The sequence below is a fragment of the Somniosus microcephalus genome, chromosome 8 (genome assembly GCF_052327205.1).
Source record: "Somniosus microcephalus isolate GS21.2 chromosome 8, FLI_Smic_1.0, whole genome shotgun sequence".
NCBI classification, from domain to species: domain Eukaryota; kingdom Metazoa; phylum Chordata; class Chondrichthyes; order Squaliformes; family Somniosidae; genus Somniosus; species Somniosus microcephalus.
This window is the reverse complement of record NC_140994.1, coordinates 243563301-243583444: the sequence shown is the minus strand read 5'-3', so window position 1 is coordinate 243583444 and position 20144 is coordinate 243563301. Positions and strand designations below refer to the sequence as shown.

Here is a 20144-nt window from a genome sequence, read left to right as displayed (position 1 = left end):
CAAAATTATGAGGGGCATAGATAGGGTAGATAGAAAGGAACTTTTCCCCTTAGTAGAGGAGTCAATAACCAGGGGGCAGAGTTTCACGGTAAGGGGCAGCAGGTTTATAGGGGATTTGAGGAAAAACTTTTTCACCCAGAGGGTGGTTGGAATCTGGAACTCACTGCCTGAAAGGGTGGTAGAGGCAGGAACCCTCAAAACATTCAAGAAGCATTTAGATGAGCACATGAAATGCCACAGCATACAAGGCTACGGACCAAGTGCTGGAAAATTGGTTTAGAATAGACAGGGCTTGATGGCCGGCGCGGACACGATGGGCCGAAGGGCCTCATTCTGTGCTGTATGACTCTATACTGTTTAATCAGTGGTAAGATCAACAAGGCTTTAAACATTTCTAACTAATTGCTTTTATTAACGTTAAAATACAAGTAGTTTTACAGATAGAGATTCATACAAGCTTTAAGTCAGTAGTAGAACTCAACTCAGAATGGTCAATTCTTCTGCTTCGGGAGACTGAGAGGTTAATTCTCCATCGGCATCCTGTGAGGTGATCTTCTGGTCTGTCTCATGGACTGTCTCCTTCCATCTTACTAAAATGGCTGGTTTATACCCTTCTTGCTGGTAAAATCACACAGTTGGTACTTTTCCACTCTCTCTCTTTCCCACGGTTTAAAACAAGTTGATACGACAGCATCTGATGTTTACAGCAGTTTCTCACAGCCCATCAAGGCCACGCGGCTCTGACCTTTAACCTTCTGGACAGTCTGCTGAATAAGACTTTCCCAATGTGGCCAACCTTCCCAGCATACCCCTCAACAGGCAGCTTAACAATTCCTTGGTTGAATTCATACTGTTAAACAAACTCAGCTCCTTTAACAGGAAATTAATAACTGGGATTTAGAATTCCAAGATCCATCAGTCCTCCCTCAGTGAGTGTGAGAGATCAAACAACTCCCTTTAAATCATTCATGGAATCTGAATTGTGCTCACCACAATCGGCCCCGCCCACAGCATCACCAGGGGGAGGGGCCTGAGAACCCAGCCCACAGCATCACCAGGGGGAGGGGCCTGGGTGAGCCCCACCCACAGCATCACCAGGGGGGGGGCCTGAGAGGCCCCCACCCACAGCATCACCGGGGGGTGGGGCCTGAGAGCCCCGCCCACCACATCACCAGGGGCGGGGCCTGAGAGAGCCCTAACCAAAGCATCACCAGGGGGAGGCGTCTGAGAGAGGCCTGCACACAGCATCACCAGGGGGAGGGGTCTGGGAGAATCCCACCCACAGCATCACCAGGGGGAGGGGCCTGAGAGCCCCACCCACAGGATCAAAAGGGGAGGGGCCTGAGAACCCAGCCCAGAGGATCACCGGGGGGGGGGGGGGGGCCTGGGAGAGCCCCGCCCACAGCAGCACCAGGAGGCAGGGCCTGAGAGAGCCCCGCCCACAGCATCGCCAGAGGGCAGACAAGGAAGTGACATCAGCAGTGCCCCCAGCCCAGAAGTGACATCTTCAATGTGCCAAAACAGGAAGTGACAGCATCATTGACCCCCAGGCAGGAAGAAACATCACAAACCCGTTTATGAGGACCCGCCCAAAACCGGTAGTGACATCACCCGATTCCCGGAGCCGGAAGTGATATCGCCGAGTCTCAGTCATGGGGCTTAATTTACCAGGGGGAGGGGCCTGATAGAGAGCCCCGCCCAAGCATCACCAGCGGAGGGGCCTGATAGAGAGCCCCGCCCACAGCATCACCAGGGTGCAGACCAGTAAGTGACATCATCATTGACCCCAGCCAGGAAATGACATCTTCATTGACCCCAGCCAGTAAGTGACATCACAGACCCGTTTCAGAGGCCCCACCCCAAACCGGAAGTGACGTTACCCGATTCCCGGAGCCGGAAGGATGTCGCCGAGTCTCAGTTATCGGGATTAATTTAACAGTTTTAGGGATTTGTTCCAACAATAAAATGCTGGAAACACGGGTTCAGTGAATGTGGTTTGAAATGTGTGTAAATGTGTCAGTGAGTCAGTGACCTGGTGAAATGACACAGTCCCGGCCTCGCAGTCCAACTGAACTCGGATCCTGCTCCCAGACCCGAACCGTCCGAGGTCAGTGAACTGGGAATTGTGCCGGGCCCTGAGAGAACCAGAATAATAATTTAAACCCCAGGATTTACTGCTGTTCCCAATGATAGACTTTCTCCCCGCCCTCTCGACGCTCCCACACACAATCCCGATTATCCAGTTATTCCCATCAGTCTCCACATCCCAGGAATGGGATCCTGAGGAGAAGCTCTGGGAGCAGAGGACTTGGGGATAGTCTTTAAACCTCTCTGGGTGAGGTGGGTAGGGCTGTTTCTGTTCAGTCCGTGTCACTGATCTCAGATCATCAGACAGAACCAAGTTCCAGTTTGCTGTCTTTGGATCCAGGCTCATCGGTGAGCTTTGCCCTAGAGAGGAGAGAAGAGATTGGTCAGACAGGGTTATTCCACTCAGATCAATGATTGACAGCTGCTGGGTAGGAGTGTCAGTATTTCCCAGACAGTGTCAGCCCCATATTACCGGTTAGAATGGATTCTTCCCATGTTAAATCAATGGCCTTCAATCAGAATCCCTGTTCACTAGCAGTGTGTGGGCCCCAGTGCTGTACACTCAGGCCAAACACTGCAGTGAGACACACAGTAGCAGTCAGTTTAATCACACAAGCCCCTGGCACTGTGCACACGTTCTCCCAGACACAATGGAGGGGTATCACCGGCACACAACACATCCCACAGCCTCACAGTTACAGCCCCACAATCTCAGCGCTGGCTGTACTGGGAACGCACAGCTCACAGGAGTGTGCCTGGGGCTCACTCCCTCCTGTTACTGTTTATCCTGACTACAGGAATGTTCCTGGGCTCCCTCTCTAATGTTACTGTTCATCCAGAATACAGGGGTGTGCTCTGGGCTCTCTCCCTCCTGTTACTGTCCCATCCTGAATACAGGAGTGTACCTGGGGCTCTCTCCCTCCTGTTACTGTTCATTCTGAATACAGGAGTGTGCCCTGGACTCTCTCCCTCCTGTTACTGTCCCATCCAGAATACAGGAGTGTGCTCTGGGCTCTCTCCCTCCTGTTACTGTCCCATCCTGAATACAGGAGTGTGCCCGGGGCTCTCTCCTGTTACTGTTCATCCTGAATACAGGAGTGTGCCCTGGGCTCTCTCCCTCCTGTTACTGTCCCATCCTCTATACAGGAGTGTGCCCTGGGCTCTCTCCCTCCTGTTACTGTCCCATTCTGAATACAGGAGTGTGCCCTGGACTCTCTCCCTCCTGTTACTGTCCCATCCTCTATACAGGAGTGTGCCCTGGGCTCTCTCCCTCCTGTTACTGTTCATCCTGAATTCAGCTTTATTAAAGCCTCCACCATTTTACACACAGCAGTGAGGATTCAGTTGTGAATTGAGATGAATCTGAGGACCCTTCTGTACATTAAACTGTTGCTCCCTGTTCACTCTGAATTCACCAACACCCCCTCGGCCCCAGGTTCTGAGACTCTGTGAGGAGGGAACAGGTGCAGGAACTTGACCCTCCAATCCCTCACACTGAACCCTGACTGACGAAACAACACAGAAAGACAAAGGGTAAAATAGAAATTTAAAACTGTCAGAGTGATCCCCGTTTCAGATTCTAAACACACATTGGGATACTCCCTCTCTCCCCCTGATCCCAGTCGACTGTTTGATGGCGCTCTGTGGGACAGGGGCTGCCCCAGAGGAGCTGTGTGGGGGAGGAGTTACGTTCGATGGGCCCCTGTATTCGGTGGAAGCTGGCACTGTAAACAAAGCAGACGGTGATTGGGAATTGTGACACAGCGAGGTCCCGACTCCTTCATATTACTCGATGGGGGGGTTATATATTCCATACTTAGCTATTCTGACATTACAACTGTGACTACACCTCAAAAATAGAACTTCATTGGCTGTAAAGCACTTTGGGACCTCCTGAGGTTGTGAAAGGCGCTATATAAATGCAAGACTTCCTTTTTTTTACTTTACTCTTTAATAATACTGACGGCCATGTGATGAACGGTGCCCCTTTAAGAGACACCCTGATTAAACATAAGAACATAAGAATTTGGAGCAGGACTAGCCCCTACGGGCCTTCGAGCCTGCTCCGCCATTCAATAAGATCATTGCTGAACTTCGATCTCAACTCTACTTTCCCGCCCGGTCCCCATACCCCTTGATTCCTGGAGTCCAAAAATCTATCGATCTCAGCCTTGAATATACTCAACAACTCAGCATCCACAGCCATTTGGGGTCGAGAATTCCAAAGATTCACAACACTGAGTGTCGAAATTCCTCCTCATCTCAGACTTAAATCCTGAGATTATGCCCCCTAGTTCTAGACTCTCCAGCCAGGAGAAACAACCTCTCCTATATGTTTCAATGAGATCCCCTTTCATTCCTCTAAACTCCAGAGAGAATAGGCCCAATCTACTCAATCCCTCCTCTCATCCCAGGGATCAATCTAGTGAACATTCGTTGCACCTCCTCTAAGGCATGTATGTCCTTTCTCAGATAAGGACAACAAAACTGTGCACAGTACTCCAGGTGTGGTCTCACCAAAGCCCGATACAATTGTAGTAAGACTTCCTGACTCTTGTACTTCAACCCACTTGTAATAAAGGCCAACATGCCATTTGCCTTCCTAATTGCTTGCTGCATCTGCATGCTAACTTTCTGTTTTCCCTGTACGAGGACACCTAAATCTCTCTGATCACCAACATTTAATTGTTTCTCACCTTTTAAAAAATATTCTGTTTTTCTATTCTTCCTACCAAAGTGAATAACCTCACATTTCCTCACATTATACTCCATCTGCCACCTTATTGCCCACTCATTTAACCTGTCTCTATCCCTTTGCAGGCACTTTGTGTCCTCCTCACAGCTTACTTTCCCACCTAGCTTTGTATCATCAGCAAACTTGGATACATTGCACTGGGTCATAGAAACATAGGAGATAGGAGCAGGAGTAGGCCATTCGGCCCTTCGAGCCTGCTCCGCCATTCAACGAGATCATGGCTGATCATCCAAACCCTAGCACCCGGTCCCTACACCGACAATCATCCCACCCAAGCCCTATCCCCGTAGCCCCACGTATTTAATCCCCCCTAACACTAAGGGCCAATTTTTATCATGGCCAATCAACCTAACCTGCACATTTTGGTCCCTTCATCCAAGTCATTAAAATAGATTGTAAATAGCTGAGGCCCAAGCAATGATCCTTGTGGCACCCCACTAGTTATAACATGCCAACCGGAAAATGACCCGTTTATCCCTACTCTCTGTTTTCTGTCCTTTAACCAATCGTCTATCCATCCTAATAAATTGCCCCCAACCCCATGAGCCCTTATCTTGTGTAGTAAACTTCTATGTGGCAACTTATCGAATGCCTTTTGGAAATCCAAATATACTACATCCACTGGTTCCCCTTTATCTACCCAGCTAGTTGCATCCTCATAAAACACTAATACATTTGTTAACCATGATTTCCCTTTCATAAAACCATGTTGACTCTGCCTAATCATACTATGACTTTCTAAGTGCCCCATTATCACTTCCTTAATAATAGATACCAGCATTTTCCTGATGACTGATGTCAGACTAACTGGCCTGTATTTCCCTGTTTTCTCTCTCCCTCCTTTCTTGAATAGCGGGGTTACATTTGCTACCTTCCAATCTGCTGGGACCATTCTAGAATCTAGGGGATTTTGGACGATCACAACCAATGCATCCACTATCTCTGCAGCCACCTCTTTTAGAACCCTAGGATGTGGGCCATCAGGTCCAGGGGATTTGTCGGATTTTAGTCCCATTAGTTTCTCAAGTACTTTTTGTTCACTGATATTAATGACTTTAAGCTCCTCACTCTTATCAGTCTCTTGGTTCCTCACTATTTTGGGTATGCTTGGCAGAGTATAACCCGCCCCTACCTGGCCCATGGGGGGTGAAGCTCTGGCCCATTACAGTGAGGAATGTTTAAAGCAGGTGTTACTGGGGGCTGAGGATTAATCTCAGGCTCCTGATCCACAGACACAGGGAGCTGATATTAAAGTTCGGGATATTCACTGTCTGAACACAACTAACCCGACCTGCTCCCAGTCCCTTATATTGGAGAAAAGCTGCATGTTCTTACTGATGATTCCCAATATGTCGGAGTGGTACTTTTCCCATCCATTCAGCCTCTTCTGGATAAGTTGAGATATATTGGACAGGTTGAGGGTGAGCGCTGGAACATCTGGGTCTGTGATTCTCTGAGTCTCAGTCACTCTAGAATGAAAGAGGAGAGAATGTTTTTATCAGTGGGGACATTTCGATCAGAAACCCAAAGGGGAACGAGTGATCAGTGCAACAACCTGCAGCCCTTCTAATGCTCGTACTGACACCCTGCAGCAACCCATCCTGAAAATGGCAGAATCCCGGGATTGTCAGTCTCCCTGCATTCACACTGATCTCCACACGTGCAGTGGGATCCTGCTTTGCTGCCACTTCAGCTCAGTTTGTGATTTTCAAAGCTGTCTGTGTTCAGTCCAGTGTCTCTGTCCTGGAGCCTCATCTTTCCATTATTAATAATAATTATTATCCCAAGGGTCTCCAGTCCGTGCTCCCCCTCGCTGCAGGAACACACTCACTACAATCACGTGAAGTGAGGAGAAGAGAAGGAACAGCCTCCCATGGACCTGGGATCGGTGGGTTTCCCTCACAGACGTCTCGATTTTAATCCCCTCACACCCCGACGGGCGGGAGAGGATCTGGGGTTAAAACATCCGGATCGAGTAACCCGACCCCAGCCCGACCCCGTTCCCAGCTATTTCAATTTAAACAAACACAAATCAGGCCATCGACGAGGCTCCTGCGAAAGGCAGGCGGGGCCTCATTAACATTCGAAAGTCACGGCCTGATGACATAATCAGGATGGTGAGTGAAATGTGAGTGTGGGTCAGGGGGAGGCCGGCGCTGTCGGCTGCCCCACAGCAGATTCGAGACGGGAGAAGCCGACTGGCCAAGGTAAGGGCGAAAGATCGGATCATTTTAGCACTCCTTGTGGGCCCGGAGGAGCAGGAGACCCCCAGGCCTCACAAGGAAGCATTGGGCCTGCCCCAGCCCAAATCTTTCAGTCTTCGTCCCCAGCCCCCCGCGCCCCCCTCCCAGTGGGCCCTCGGTCCATCTCCTCTCCCCCCCCCCCCCCTCCCTTCCCTCTCCCAATGGGCCCCCAGAGCCTCTCCTCTCCCACCCTCCCCCTCCCTTCCCCCCCGCAGTGGGCCCCGGAGCTTCTGCTTCCCTCTTTCTGAGTGACGGGGAATGCCCCCACGGGCCCCCGGCTGCAGCCTCCTGCCGCTTGTTTTGCTCCTGTCCGCCGGCCAGGCCATCAATCAATAGGGCCTCCATGTCCCCGGCATTCCCACGTTAACAGCCTCCCCCGCACCCTCCCCACCTCCCCGTTAATATCAGGGTCATAGTGTCCAGTGACACTGACATTCCTGGGAAATCTCAGCACCCACTCATTTCTCTGTTAGTGGATAGAATGAGCCAATCACAACACATTTTACTGTCACTGACACTAGGACCCGCCCCTCTCCTCATTCTCCATGGGCTGGTTGACAGAACAAGCCAATCACACAGCACTTACTGACCCAATGGAATAAAGCTGTCACTGACACACATGGAGCCTTCAGGAAGCCTCGGTTAGATACAGGTCACTGCAGCTTTAACACTCTCTCACTTCCTGTCTAACAGGTTCCTGAGAAGCTCGACACACCGATGGAACAGCTCATGTCACTCAACAACAACAACGTGCTTTCATATCGTGCCTTTAATGTAGTAAAACATCCCAAGGCACTTTACAGGAGCTTGGTCGAAGGGGTAGGTTTTAAGGAGCATCTTAAAGGAGAAGAGAGAGGTAGAGAGGCGGAGAGGTTTAGGGAGGGAATTCCAGAGCTTGGGGACCAGGCAGCTGAAGGGGCGGCGGCCAATGGTGGGGCGAAGGAAATCGGGGATGTACAAGATGCCAGAATTGGAGGAACGCAGAGATCTCGAAGGGCTGTAGGGCTGGAGGAGGTTACAGAGATAGGGAGGGGCGAAGCCATGGAGGGATTTGTAACACAAGGATGAGAATTTTAAATTCAAGGTGTTGCTGAACCAGTGGTCAATGTAGGTCAGCGAGCACCGGGGTGATGGGTGAACAGGACTTGGTGCGAGTTAGGATACAGGAAGAGTTTTGGATGAGCTGAAGTTTATGGAGGTTGGAAGATGGGAGGCCGGCCAGGAGAACATTGGAATAGTCAGCTCAGGGTCACACAGGACACTGAGGTTACAAACAGTCTGGTTCAGCCTCAGACAGTGAGCAGGGAGGGGGGATGGAATTGGTGGCCAGGGAACGGAGGTTGTGGCGGGGACTAAAAGACAATGGCTTCAATCTTCCCAATGTTTCATTGGAGGACATTTTGGCTCATCGGAGACTGGATCTCGGACAGGCAGCGTAACCAGACAGATGCAGTGGAGGGGTGGAGAGAGGTGGTGGTGAGGTAGAGCTGGGAGTCCTCAGTGGACATGTACAATCTCCCATTTCCCACAGGCTGCCTGAGCCAATAACCCCTCAAACCCCAGTTACACATCACTCAATATTCCCACCATTTGAAAGCTCCTTATCTGGGAAGGTTTCCAAGCCGTGATTCTACTTTCACTCTTCTCCCAGATACAGCTGAAGGTTCCCTATCAGCAGCAGCTACTGTATGACTGAGAGGAACTTACCTGGAAAGGAGCTGCTTCGAGTTCTGTGAATAAAGAGAGGAGATCAAATCAGTCAATGAACAAACCAACACCCAATGGAACCAAACCGTGAATTTGGGATTGAGAGTAAAGAGTTCAGTGTGGGACAGTAGGTGGGGCCAGTCACAGGAATGGGGAATAATCCCACATTTCACTGCAGTCCATCCTGGGGCAGCACGAACACTCCGAGGGCAGGGCGGAGGGGGCACCAACACTCCGAGGGCAGGGCTGAGGGGCACCAACACTCCGAGGGCAGGGCTGAGGGGCACCAACACTCCGAGGGCAGGGCTGAGGGGCACCAACACTCCGAGGGCAGGGCTGAGGGGCACCAACACTCCGAGGGCAGGGCTGAGGGGCAACAACACTCCGAGGGCAGGGCTGAGGGGCACCAACACTCCGAGGGCAGGGCTGAGGGGGGGCACCAACACTCCGAGGGCAGGGCGGAGGGGCACCAACACTCCGAGGGCAGGGCTGAGGGGCACCAACACTCCGAGGGCAGGGCGGAGGGGCACCAACACTCCGAGGGCAGGGCGGAGGGGCACCAACACTCCGAGGGCAGGGCTGAGGGGCACCAACACTCCGAGGGCAGGGCTAAGGGGCACCAACACTCCGAGGGCAGGGCGGAGGGGGCAGCACCAATGCTGGGTCCCACCAACAATCTTCAAACAATTCAGCCCTCACACCAGCCTCACACAAACGCCCCATTCCCCAGCCATGGCCCTGTTTATATTGAAGATGTACCTGAATAAAGGAGAGAGGGTCCCTCTGTACCAGACTCTGGGTTTCTCCATCTATTAATGAAATCTGTTCCATCCTCTTGTTTAATGCTTCAGAACAGCTTCTAATCTGTGAGAGAGCTCGGAGCCCCTCCTCATCGATCAGTTTCAGTGCGTATTCTTCATCTTCTTCCAGCTGTCTCCTCCATTCAGAGAAGCTCTTCGATAGCTTTCCTTTCAGCTCATTGATTCGTGTCTGAAACCCAAACCAACTCTCATTACAAACGTCCCTTCCACACAGCTGTTACCCTGAGCACACGGCACTCTCCAGGGACGGGACAGTTTGTTTAGATCACAACTCGATCACCCGTTAAAGATAGACAAGCAGTGGAGGGTGTCTACTGGGAGAGAAAACAGAGTTTAACCAGAGTTGCCGTGAGCCTTCTTAAAAAAAAACCTGCAAAGGAGTTAACCCTTTCCACTGACAGCTGTTTAAGTTCACCAAGCAGCAACTTTAGTGTTGCTGAATGAAATTTAAAGATATTGGACATTATTAAATTTAAGTTTCTTAATTTTAAGTTAATATTTCCCCACAGTGAATGAAGGAAAATTATGATTTGATAAATTAACCCCTTGGGTTCTGAAGCAGAGCCACAATGGATTCTCTGCTTTCTTTTGTTATATGGAAGTCACCTTGTAAACTAATTGTAGCACTTCTGTCTCTAATGATAAAACTCTGTGTAAACCACCTAGCCTGGGAATCACTGGTTTCTGAAATTGGAGTTTGTAGTGTCTGTGTGTAGATAAAGACACTGAAGACAGGAGTTGGTTCATAGGTATTTACTAAGCAAGTCTGGGGGGGGTTTCTAAAGGATATACACAATACACAGGCTTATATAGCCCAAGTGGCAATTACCAGCATTACGCACACCTGGGGCTCTTAAAGGCACATACACCACAATTCCTCCCCTTCTAGCTAACTAGTACATCATATTTTAAGTAATTATTAATTACATGTTATATGCAAAATAATATACATTGCTGTATTAATTAATTATAAGTTAGTCTCTCAGGAGGCTTCCTGACTCGGTCCGGATAACGCCTCGGGGGTGTAGTAGTTTCTGGTGGTGTAGTAGGTTCTTCTGGCAAGGCTGATTCGGCTTGAAGGCCAGTGTCGGGTTCATCGGGCTCCAGTATCACCGGATCGGAGGTAGATATGGGTATCTCTACTTCATCGTTAGATGTATAGAGTGGTGGTGTAGGTTGTCCCTTTTCGGATGACTTGATGATTTGGTCAGCATGGCGCCTTATTATGCTGTCTCCGATGTCCACGGTATACATCAGTGGTCCTAATCGTGTGCAGCTAGTTCCAGGCTGCCATTTCTCGGTACGGTAGTCCCGGGCCAAAACCGGTTGGCCTATCTGGAAGGCCCTAGTTGGCCTTTCATTCATGCCCTGAAACTGCCGGTTCTCCACGTCCCTTCGGATGTTGGGCTTGACCAAATCCAGCCGGCATCTTAGGTTTCTATTGTAGAACATCATGGCGGGAGTTTGGTTAGTAACCATATGCGTTGCATTCCTATATGCAAATAAGAAGTTATCCACCTTGTGCTGAAGTTTTATGTCTTCATTACCCATGGCCTTGATGGCCTTCTTGAAGGTCTGGACAAACCTTTCAGCCAATCCATTGGTGGCGGGATGGTATGGGGCGGACGTGCAGTGCTTTACCCCATTGTTCTTTAAGAACTTTCTGAATTCTTCGGACACAAATTGCGGTCCATTATCAGAACATATCTGCTCCGGCAGCCCATTCCTGGCAAATATGGTCCTTAATACTGTGATAGTTTTTTCCGTGGTGGTGGAGGACATCTTTATTACCTCCGGCCACTTGGGAGTGTGCATCAACTGCTGTAAGAGCCATAAAAGCTTAAGAAAATACTTTAAAATAGTGGCTAAATGGCATAATACAGTTAATTTACCTGAACGACTTATTGTATTAAGAAACCCCCTATTTTCTTGCTCCAGTGGTATAGTCCGACACCCCCTTCAATCTTGCCACAATGGAACAGTCCCTAAGCCACACATGGGTGCAGCCATCTTACAGTTTTAAACTGCACGTGGTGAAAGAGGCAGAAGCTGTGAGGTTTGGAGCAGTACAGTTTTTGACCGTGTTCGTTTATACGTGTTTGCTTTGTAATTCTGTTTAAGTGTTATAGTAAACCATTTAAAAGACAAAGCTACGTTTGGGAACGTTTTATTTCGACACGCGTCTACTCGTTGTTAAAGGCCCCACAGCTCAGTGGCCTGCCTGTTTGGAAACTAAGAAGCGCCACTACATTAGTCAAAAACTAGCTCCCTAAGAAGGAAGGGACGGAATCGTCGGCGAACGTATACATGAATGGTCACGGAGCCAGACGACAATTTAAGAAAGCGAAGGTACAGTGACTGTTACTTGCTTTGTTCATTCTGTTGAGAAGCTAAATAAGAGCTGCGGGTAAAATGGCCGAGGCCTTACGGAGCCAGGAGCTTCCCCCAGCCAGAAGGATTGCTGGCCAAAAGAGGGAAATAAAGCTCACCCCAAAGGCAAGGGAAGAGAAGTTACATAGAAGCATAGGTGCAAGGAAGGCTAAATTAGTTCAGATAACTGGAAAAATGAAGATAATTGATCGTCTCATGGAAGATAATGCTAATATTAAGAAAGCTGAAGACATGATGTATTACGATTTCTCCAAGCTGCATGAAGAATTTAATATACTCAATGAAGATGTATTAGCACTTCTGTCTGAAGAAGAGGGAAACACTGATCAGCACGACTGGTTTGATCTTAAATCAACCAGCATTAAGGACTATATCAAGGCCACGGAGCAGTGGATGTTAAAAATTCGTCATGATGCGGATACAGCAGAGAAAGATAAGGTTGACGATGAAGTCGGACCAGACGATAGCATTTCAGAGACTTCCGCCAGACCGAGCAAAAATCGAAAAGAAGGTAGCTCTGTTTCTGGACGCAGGTCAGTCGCTTCTACCACAAGCTCGGCGCGACGCATGAGAGCGGAGGCTGAACGGGCGGCGTTGATGGCGCGCGCAGCATCTTTAGATGAGAAGCAAGCTCTTGAACGGGAAGAGGCCCAACTGCAGGTCCAAGAGGCCCAACTGCAGGCTCAACTGCAGGCCCAGCGGGCCCAGGTGCAGGCAAAGAAAGAACGGCTGGAGATGAAAACAGCTATCGAGGTCTCAGATGCCAGGTTGAGTGCGTACGAAGATTATGAAGGCTCACGGGACGGCGGGAGCCACTGCCAGTCAACGTTGCCACATAGAGTTGGATCCAGGGCACCTTCAAGAGTTACAACAGAGCCCAAAAGCAATTCCCCGGCATTACAGCGTGGAAGAGTGGCCTCTCCACTAACAGGAGCACGTGATGCTACCCCAGACGTCAGAAGGTCTAGACTGGACCCTGCTGATGACCACCAGAGGCCTGAAGACACAGGGAGAAGCCTATACCGAGTGATGCAACGTCAGAACGAAATTACAGAGATGCTTGTAAAACAACAGAATCTGTTTCGACTCCCTCAAAGAGACATACCAGTGTTCCAAGGCGACCCACTCAAGTATAAGCCCTTCATCAGATCCTTTGAACAAGCCATTGACTCCAAGACAGAGAGCAGCAGTGATAAGTTGTACTACCTGGGACAGTACACCAGTGGTAAACCACAAGACCTGGTCAGAAGCTGTGAACACATGAGACCGGACCGGGGATACATAGAAGCCAGGAAGTTGCTGCAGGAGCACTATGGTAACGAGCTGAAGATAGCCACTGCATATATCGAAAAGGCTACCAAGTGGCCACAGATCAGATCGGAAGACGGAGAGGCATTGAACGCATATGTTCTCTTCCTCATAGGATGTCGCAACACCATGGAGGATGTTGAATTCATGGAAGAGATGGACAATCCTACGACTATGAGAATCGTCATCTCTAAGCTTCCTTACAGGATGAGAGAACAATGGAGAAGAACAGCCTTTGAGATAATGGAGAGACGGAAAAGTAGAGCCAGGTTTGCAGACTTAGTGAATTTCATAGACAAACAGGCTAAAATTGCTAGGGACCCATTGTTTGGAAACATCCAGGATGTCAGCCCGACCACCGATGGAAGAGTGAAAGCCAAGCCTGCTGAATCAAAGACTCTCAGGAAAGGTGGTTCCAGGGGAAGCAGCTTTGCAACTATCATCACAGGCCGAGGAAGAAAGGCCCCAGAACTCATCTCCCAAAAAGAGCAGCACAGTGACACCTGCTAATGCCTTTCAGAAGCCATGCTTATTCTGCCAGAAGAATCATACATTGGATTTCTGCAGCGACATCAAAGCACAGCCACATAAGGACAGAATCGAATTCCTGAAGTACAACGGCCTATGTTTTGGATGTCTCTCTCAGGGGCACCTGAGTAGAAACTGTAAGCAAAGAACAACATGCAGAGAGTGCACTCGGAAACATCCCAGTCTGCTGCATATCCATAAAGAAGAACAAGTCTCTAAGAAGAGTGAAGAAAACAATACCGACGAGAAGGTTGTTTCAAGTGCTCTGGTGTCGCTAGAACCAGAGACTTGTGGACTCACTGGGGCCGGTGACAGTGACTGTATTCTTGCCATCGTACCAGTAAGGATCAAGTCTAAGAGGAGTGAGAAGGTTGTGGAGACTTACGCCTTCATGGATCCAGGTAGTTCAGCAACGTTCTGCACAGAATCACTCATGCGACAGCTGAACGTTAGAGGCAGAAGAACAGAAATCCTATTACGCACCATGGGTCACGAGAAGTCAATGCAAAGTTATATCCTGTCAGACCTAGAAGTGTGTGGACTTGAAGAGAAGGACTTCATAGACCTGCCTAATGTTTTCACACAGAGGGAGATTCCTGTTAGAATAGGGAACCTAGCCCTGCAGAAGGATGTGGATAGATGGCCCTACCTAGAAAAGGTGCGTCTCCCATACATTGAAGCAGAAATTGGCCTATTAATTGGAACCAATGCCTACAAAACTATGGAGCCATGGCAGGTGATAAACAGCAAGGATGACGGACCCTACGCCATCAGGACAGCCCTTGGATGGGTAATCAATGGACCGGTAAGGAGAGATGATGGCCACAAGTCGAACAAGGAGGAACGACAAAACGTCACAGTTAATCGCATCTCTATCGCAAGCATTGAAGAGCTGTTGATACAGCAGTTCAACGCAGACTTCTCAGAACGCAGCTGTGAGGAAAAGACAGAGATGTCACAAGAAGACCATCAGTTCATGGGTTTGATGACAAGGTCTACACAGTTCATTGATGGCCACTATCACATTGGTTTGCCACTGAGAAGACAGACCGCGAAGATGCCGAACAATCGCTGCATAGCAGAGCAACGCGCCATCAGTCTAAAGAGAAAGCTGAACAAGAACCCCGACTTTCACGAAGACTACAAAGACTTCATGAGAAACATCATAGCGAAAGGCTATGCTGTAAAAGTGCCCGAGGAACAGTTGAACAGAGACGATGGAAGGGTCTGGTACATTCCTCATCACGGGGTGTATCACCCAAAGAAGAAAAAGATCCGTGTAGCGTTTGACTGCGCCGCCTCATTCAGAGGAACTTCATTGAATGATCAGCTGCTTCAAGGTCCTGATCTTACTAATACCCTCATTGGCGTCTTGACTAGGTTTAGACAAGAGCTCGTTGCCACGATGGCAGACATAGAATCAATGTTCTACCAAGTCAGAATCCCTGACGAAGATGCTGATCTTCTGCGTTTCCTTTGGTGGCCAGATGGCGACGTTAGTGAAGCGATGGTGGAATGTAGAATGGCCGTACACCTGTTTGGAGCCACATCATCTCCCAGCTGTGCAAGCTACGCTCTCAGAAAAACTGCAGAAGATGGCAAGGGCAAAGCACCATCCGAGGCTGTGGAGACAATCTTCAGAAACTTTTATGTCGATGACTGCCTGAAGTCCGTGTCAACAGAAGACGATGCCATCGCACTGTCAAGAGACCTTAGAACTCTGTGTTCGAATGGAGGATTCCATCTGACTAAGTGGATAAGCAACAGCAGAGCAGTTCTAGCTTCTATCCCAGAAAAGGAAAGAGCCACTGAAGTCAAAGATCTGGACCTGAGCCACGATGTCCTTCCTATCGAGAGAGCTCTTGGTGTACAATGGTGCATCGAGTCAGACACGTTCAACTTCAGGATAATGGTGAACGAAAGACCATCCACAAGACGAGGGATTCTCTCCGTGGTCAGTTCCATCTACGACCCTCTCGGATTCCTGGCACCACTCATTCTGCCGGTGAAGCTGATGCTACGAGAGCTGTGTAGAGACAAGAGAGGATGGGATGAAGATATCCCAGAAGGTCAAGCTCAGAGATGGCACAGATGGCTGACAGATTTGCAACAACTTTCTAGCTTCAACGTCAGTAGATGCATCAAGCCCGCGAGTTTTGGAGTTACAAAGACGGCTCAACTACATCATTTCTCGGACGCCAGTGAGGACGGCTATGGCACGGCTACCTACCTCTTGCTGACAAATCAACAGGGCCAGAAACATTGTGCCTTCCCCATGGGAAAATCCAGGGTGGCTCCGCTGAAGCAGGTCACCATCCCGAGACTGGAATTGACGGCAGCGGTTGTTGCAGTTAAAGTTGACCAGGTGATGCGTAAAGAGTTACAGCTCCCATTAGAAGAATCTGTCTTCTGGACGGATAGCACGACGGTGCTGAAGTATATAGAGAATGAGAAGATACGCTTCAAGACCTTCGTAGCAAACAGAATCTCATCCATTAGAGAAGCTACACAACCATCTCAATGGAGGTATGTAAACACCTCATTAAACCCAGCAGATCAAGCCTCACGGGGATTGAAGGCTGAAAACCTCATGAGGAGTGAAACTTGGATACAAGGCCCAAGTTATCTGCTGGAAACAGAGAGATCATGGCCAGAAAGACCAGATATGCCAAGTCAGATTACTGAAGACGACGTCGAAGTCAAGAGATCAGTCACAGTAAATTTCATAACTACGAAAGAGAACTTTGACACAGTGAACAAGCTTGTTAACCATTTCTCAGGATGGCACCAGTTGAGGAAAGCAGTTGCATGGTTTCTAAGGTTGAAAGAGTTGCTGCTACACCTGAGCGGTAAGAGAAAAGAGTACCGAGCCACGATCAGTCAGTCCGAAAGTAACCCTGATAAGCAGAGAATGCTTCTACAGCAGTATATGCATCAGCACGAGACCACATTGAGCAAGAATTCATTGACCGTGGAGGATTTGGCCAAGGCTGAGAAGGAGATAGTTTGCTTCAGTCAAAGACAAAGATACCCAGAAGAAACCGAAGCTCTACAGCAAAATACTCCAATCAAGAAAGGTAGTCATATCTACAAGCTGGACCCTACACTGCAAGATGGAGTACTGAGGGTGGGAGGGAGACTAAACAAATCTGCTATGCCAGAGGAGGCCAAGCATCCTGCTATCCTTTCTAAGGACCTCCGGGTTGCTACTCTCATTCTTCAGCATATACACCAGAGTATTGGACACAGTGGGAGGAATCACGTGCTTGCGAAGCTAAGACAAAGATACTGGATTCCAGGAGCTAATTCCGTAATAAGAAAAATACTCTCTGAATGTATTGTTTGCAGACGGTTACACGCTAGAGCTGGGGAGCAGAAAATGGCAGACCTGCCTGAAGACCGTTTGTTACCAGACAAGCCCCCATTTACAAACGTAGGGGTGGACTATTTCGGGCCTTTCGAGGTAAAGCGAGGACGGAGCCTTGTCAAGAGATATGGTGTGCTTTTCACTTGTTTGACCATCAGAGCAGTTCATATTGAGGTGGCACACACGCTTGACACTGATTCCTGTATTAACGCCTTGCGGCGCTTTGTCTGTAGAAGAGGACAGATGTCCATTATGCGTTCTGATAATGGCACTAATTTCGTCGGAGCGGAGAGAGAACTACGGGAAGCTATTGAAGGTTGGAATCAGCTTAAAATACAGGAAGCCATGATGCAAACAGGAATTAAGTGGATCTTCAATCCTCCGGCTGCATCCCACCACGGAGGTGTCTGGGAAAGACAGATACGCACCGTAAGAAAACTACTCAGTTCTGTACTGAAGCAGCAAGCGCTGGACGACGAGGGACTCCAAACCGTTCTGTGCGAGGTCGAAGCCATCATTAATGACCGACCGATAACTAAGACATCAGATGATCCCAATGACCTCGAAGCCCTGACTCCGAACCACCTGTTGTTGTTGAAAACACAGCCAGCCATGCCCCCGGGAGTCTTCAAAAAGGAAGATCTGTATGCCCGTCGGAAGTGGAGGCAAGTTCAGTATATGTCAGACCTCTTCTGGACCAGATGGACAAGAGAATACTTACCTCTGCTACAGGAGCGTCAAAAATGGTCCAAAATAAAGGGGAACTTCATCGTCGGAGACATTGTCCTAATTGTGGATGATTCAGCCCCTAGAAATTCTTGGTTGATGGGAAAAATAATTAAGACCATGCCAGACTCCAGAGGCGTCGTTCGTCGCGTCTGTTTGCAAACCAAGACCAGTACCCTGGAGAGACCGATCACAAAGCTCTGCCTGCTACAAGAAGCAGCGTGAAAAGCTCCTGAACGAAAGAAAAAAGTGGACACTTGTATTGTAAATATGTTGAACTCATTAGTTTATGACTCTTAAGAATGTTTGAGTAATTGATATGCTTCATGTGCCTAGTCAATTAGGGGCCGGAATGTAAGAGCCATAAAAGCTTAAGAAAATACTTTAAAATAGTGGCTAAATGGCATAATACAGTTAATTTACCTGAACGACTTATTGTATTAAGAAACCCCCTATTTTCTTGCTCCAGTGGTATAGTCCGACACCCCCTTCATTCTTGCCACAATGGAACAGTCCCTAAGCCACACATGGGTGCAGCCATCTTACAGTTTTAAACTGCATGTGGTGAAAGAGGCAGAAGCTGTGAGGTTTGGAGCAGTACAGTTTTTGACCGTGTTCGTTTATACGTGTTTGCTTTGTAATTCTGTTTGTTAAGTGTTATAGTAAACCATTTAAAAGACAAAGCTACGTTTGGGAACGTTTTATTTCGATACGCGTCTACTCGTTGTTAAAGGCCCCACAGCTCAGTGGCCTGCCTGTTTGGAAACTAAGAAGCGCCACTACAACTGTGATTAAGAACATTGAGTCCATAAATGGACCAGCAAAGTCGATGTGCACCCTTTGCCAGGGAGATGAGGGCCACTCCCATGGATGTAGAGGGGCCTGTGGCGGAGCATTTTGGACCTTCTGGCATCCTAGGCAGCTCTTGGTCATGTCTTCGATGTCTCCATCGATACCTGGCCACCATACAAACGCCCTAGCTAGGTTCTTCATTTTCACTCCACCCAGATGCCCCTCATGAAGCTACTTTAGCACTTTATCCTGGAGTTTGGGTGGAATCACCATTCTGGATCCACACATCAAGGTTCCTCGGCACACTGACAGCTGTTCTCTTCTTTGCGAGAATGCTGGCAACAGTGGTTCGCCATGTGCTGGCCATCCCTTCACTGTTAAATCGTAGACCCGTGAGAGAGTAGGGTCATTTCTTGTCTCCCTTTCAATGGCAGAATTTGTCACCGGTAGACATTCCACTATGGTAGAGTGGAATATCTCTACTGGGTCTACTGTAGGTGCCTCTTCTATCGTTGGCAACGGTAGGCGTGATAAACCGTCAGCATTCCCATGCTGTTTTGACCCTTTGTATTCAATGTTGTATTGGTGTGCCCCTAGAAAAAGGGACCACCTCTGTAGTCTTTGTGCCGTCATAATGGGGACACCTTTTTTAGGGTTGAATATGGAGATGAGGGGTTGATGGTCAGTCAGCAAGGTAAATTTTTGTCCGTGTAAGTAATGGTTGAATTTCTTCACTCCCCATACCAGGCTGAGTGCTTCCTTGTCTATCTGGGCATAGTTACGCTCAGCTGAGTTCAATGAGCGTGACGCAAAAGCTATCGGCCGTTCCGAGCCATCAGGGAATCTATGGGACAATACCACTCCTATGCCGTAAGGGGATGCATCGCACGCCAGTCTGATTGGTAGTGATGGGTTGTAATGAGCCAAAATTTTCTCGGATGTGATTAAGTCTTTACATTTATGGAAGGCACGTTTACAGTCTTCGTTCCATTTCCAAATCACTCCTGTGTAGAATAGTTGATAAGTTCGGTAAAAATTTATGATAGTAATTTATTAATCCCAGGAATGACCTTAATTGTGAAACATTTTCAGGTGCTGGGGCTTTTATAACTGCTTCAATTTTTTCAGGTGACTTATGCAACCCTTCCTTATCAATTATGTGGCCACAATATGATAGCTGATTTTGGAAAAATTCGCACTTGGGGCGATTTGCTCGTAGGCCCCGTTCTTTCAGCCTAGTGAGCACCTGCTCCAAATTGGCAAGGTGCTCGTTGTCGTTTTCTCCTGTTATAAGGATGTCGTCTAGGTAGCATTGAGTCCCCGGAATCCCTTGCAGGACTTGCTCCATAGCTCTTTGCCAGATAGCTGGAGCTGATGCTATTCCAAAAACCAGTCGATTGTACTGGTACAGGCCTTTG

General features: G+C 48.7%; 1 protein-coding gene and 1 long non-coding RNA gene across 4 annotated transcripts in view; one reads left to right on the top strand and one right to left on the bottom strand.

Moving 5' to 3' along the window:
* Window positions 1-389: 389 nt before the first annotated feature.
* LOC147114226 (E3 ubiquitin/ISG15 ligase TRIM25-like) overlaps window positions 390-20144 on the bottom strand; it is a 65486-nt gene continuing 45731 nt past the window's right edge. Inside the window, exons 3-7 of one of the 3 annotated variants that reach the window (XM_085995900.1) lie at window positions 9553-9783; window positions 8794-8816; window positions 6179-6312; window positions 3678-3812; window positions 390-2448 (exon numbers count right to left, since the gene is read on the bottom strand). In XM_085995900.1, coding sequence (XP_085852026.1) covers window positions 1928-2448; window positions 3678-3812; window positions 6179-6312; window positions 8794-8816; window positions 9553-9783 — 1044 coding nt within the window. In that variant the 3' untranslated portion in view covers window positions 390-1927. Of the gene's footprint in view, window positions 2449-3677; window positions 3813-6168; window positions 6313-8793; window positions 8817-9552; window positions 9784-20144 lie in introns of all 3 variants that reach the window. The other 2 variants (XM_085995901.1, XM_085995902.1) reach the window with 2 other exon arrangements.
* Window positions 6312-8819, top strand: LOC147114227 (uncharacterized). The gene is made up of 2 exons (XR_015079387.1): window positions 6312-7050; window positions 7780-8819. It is a non-coding gene; the product is annotated as an uncharacterized LOC147114227 (long non-coding RNA).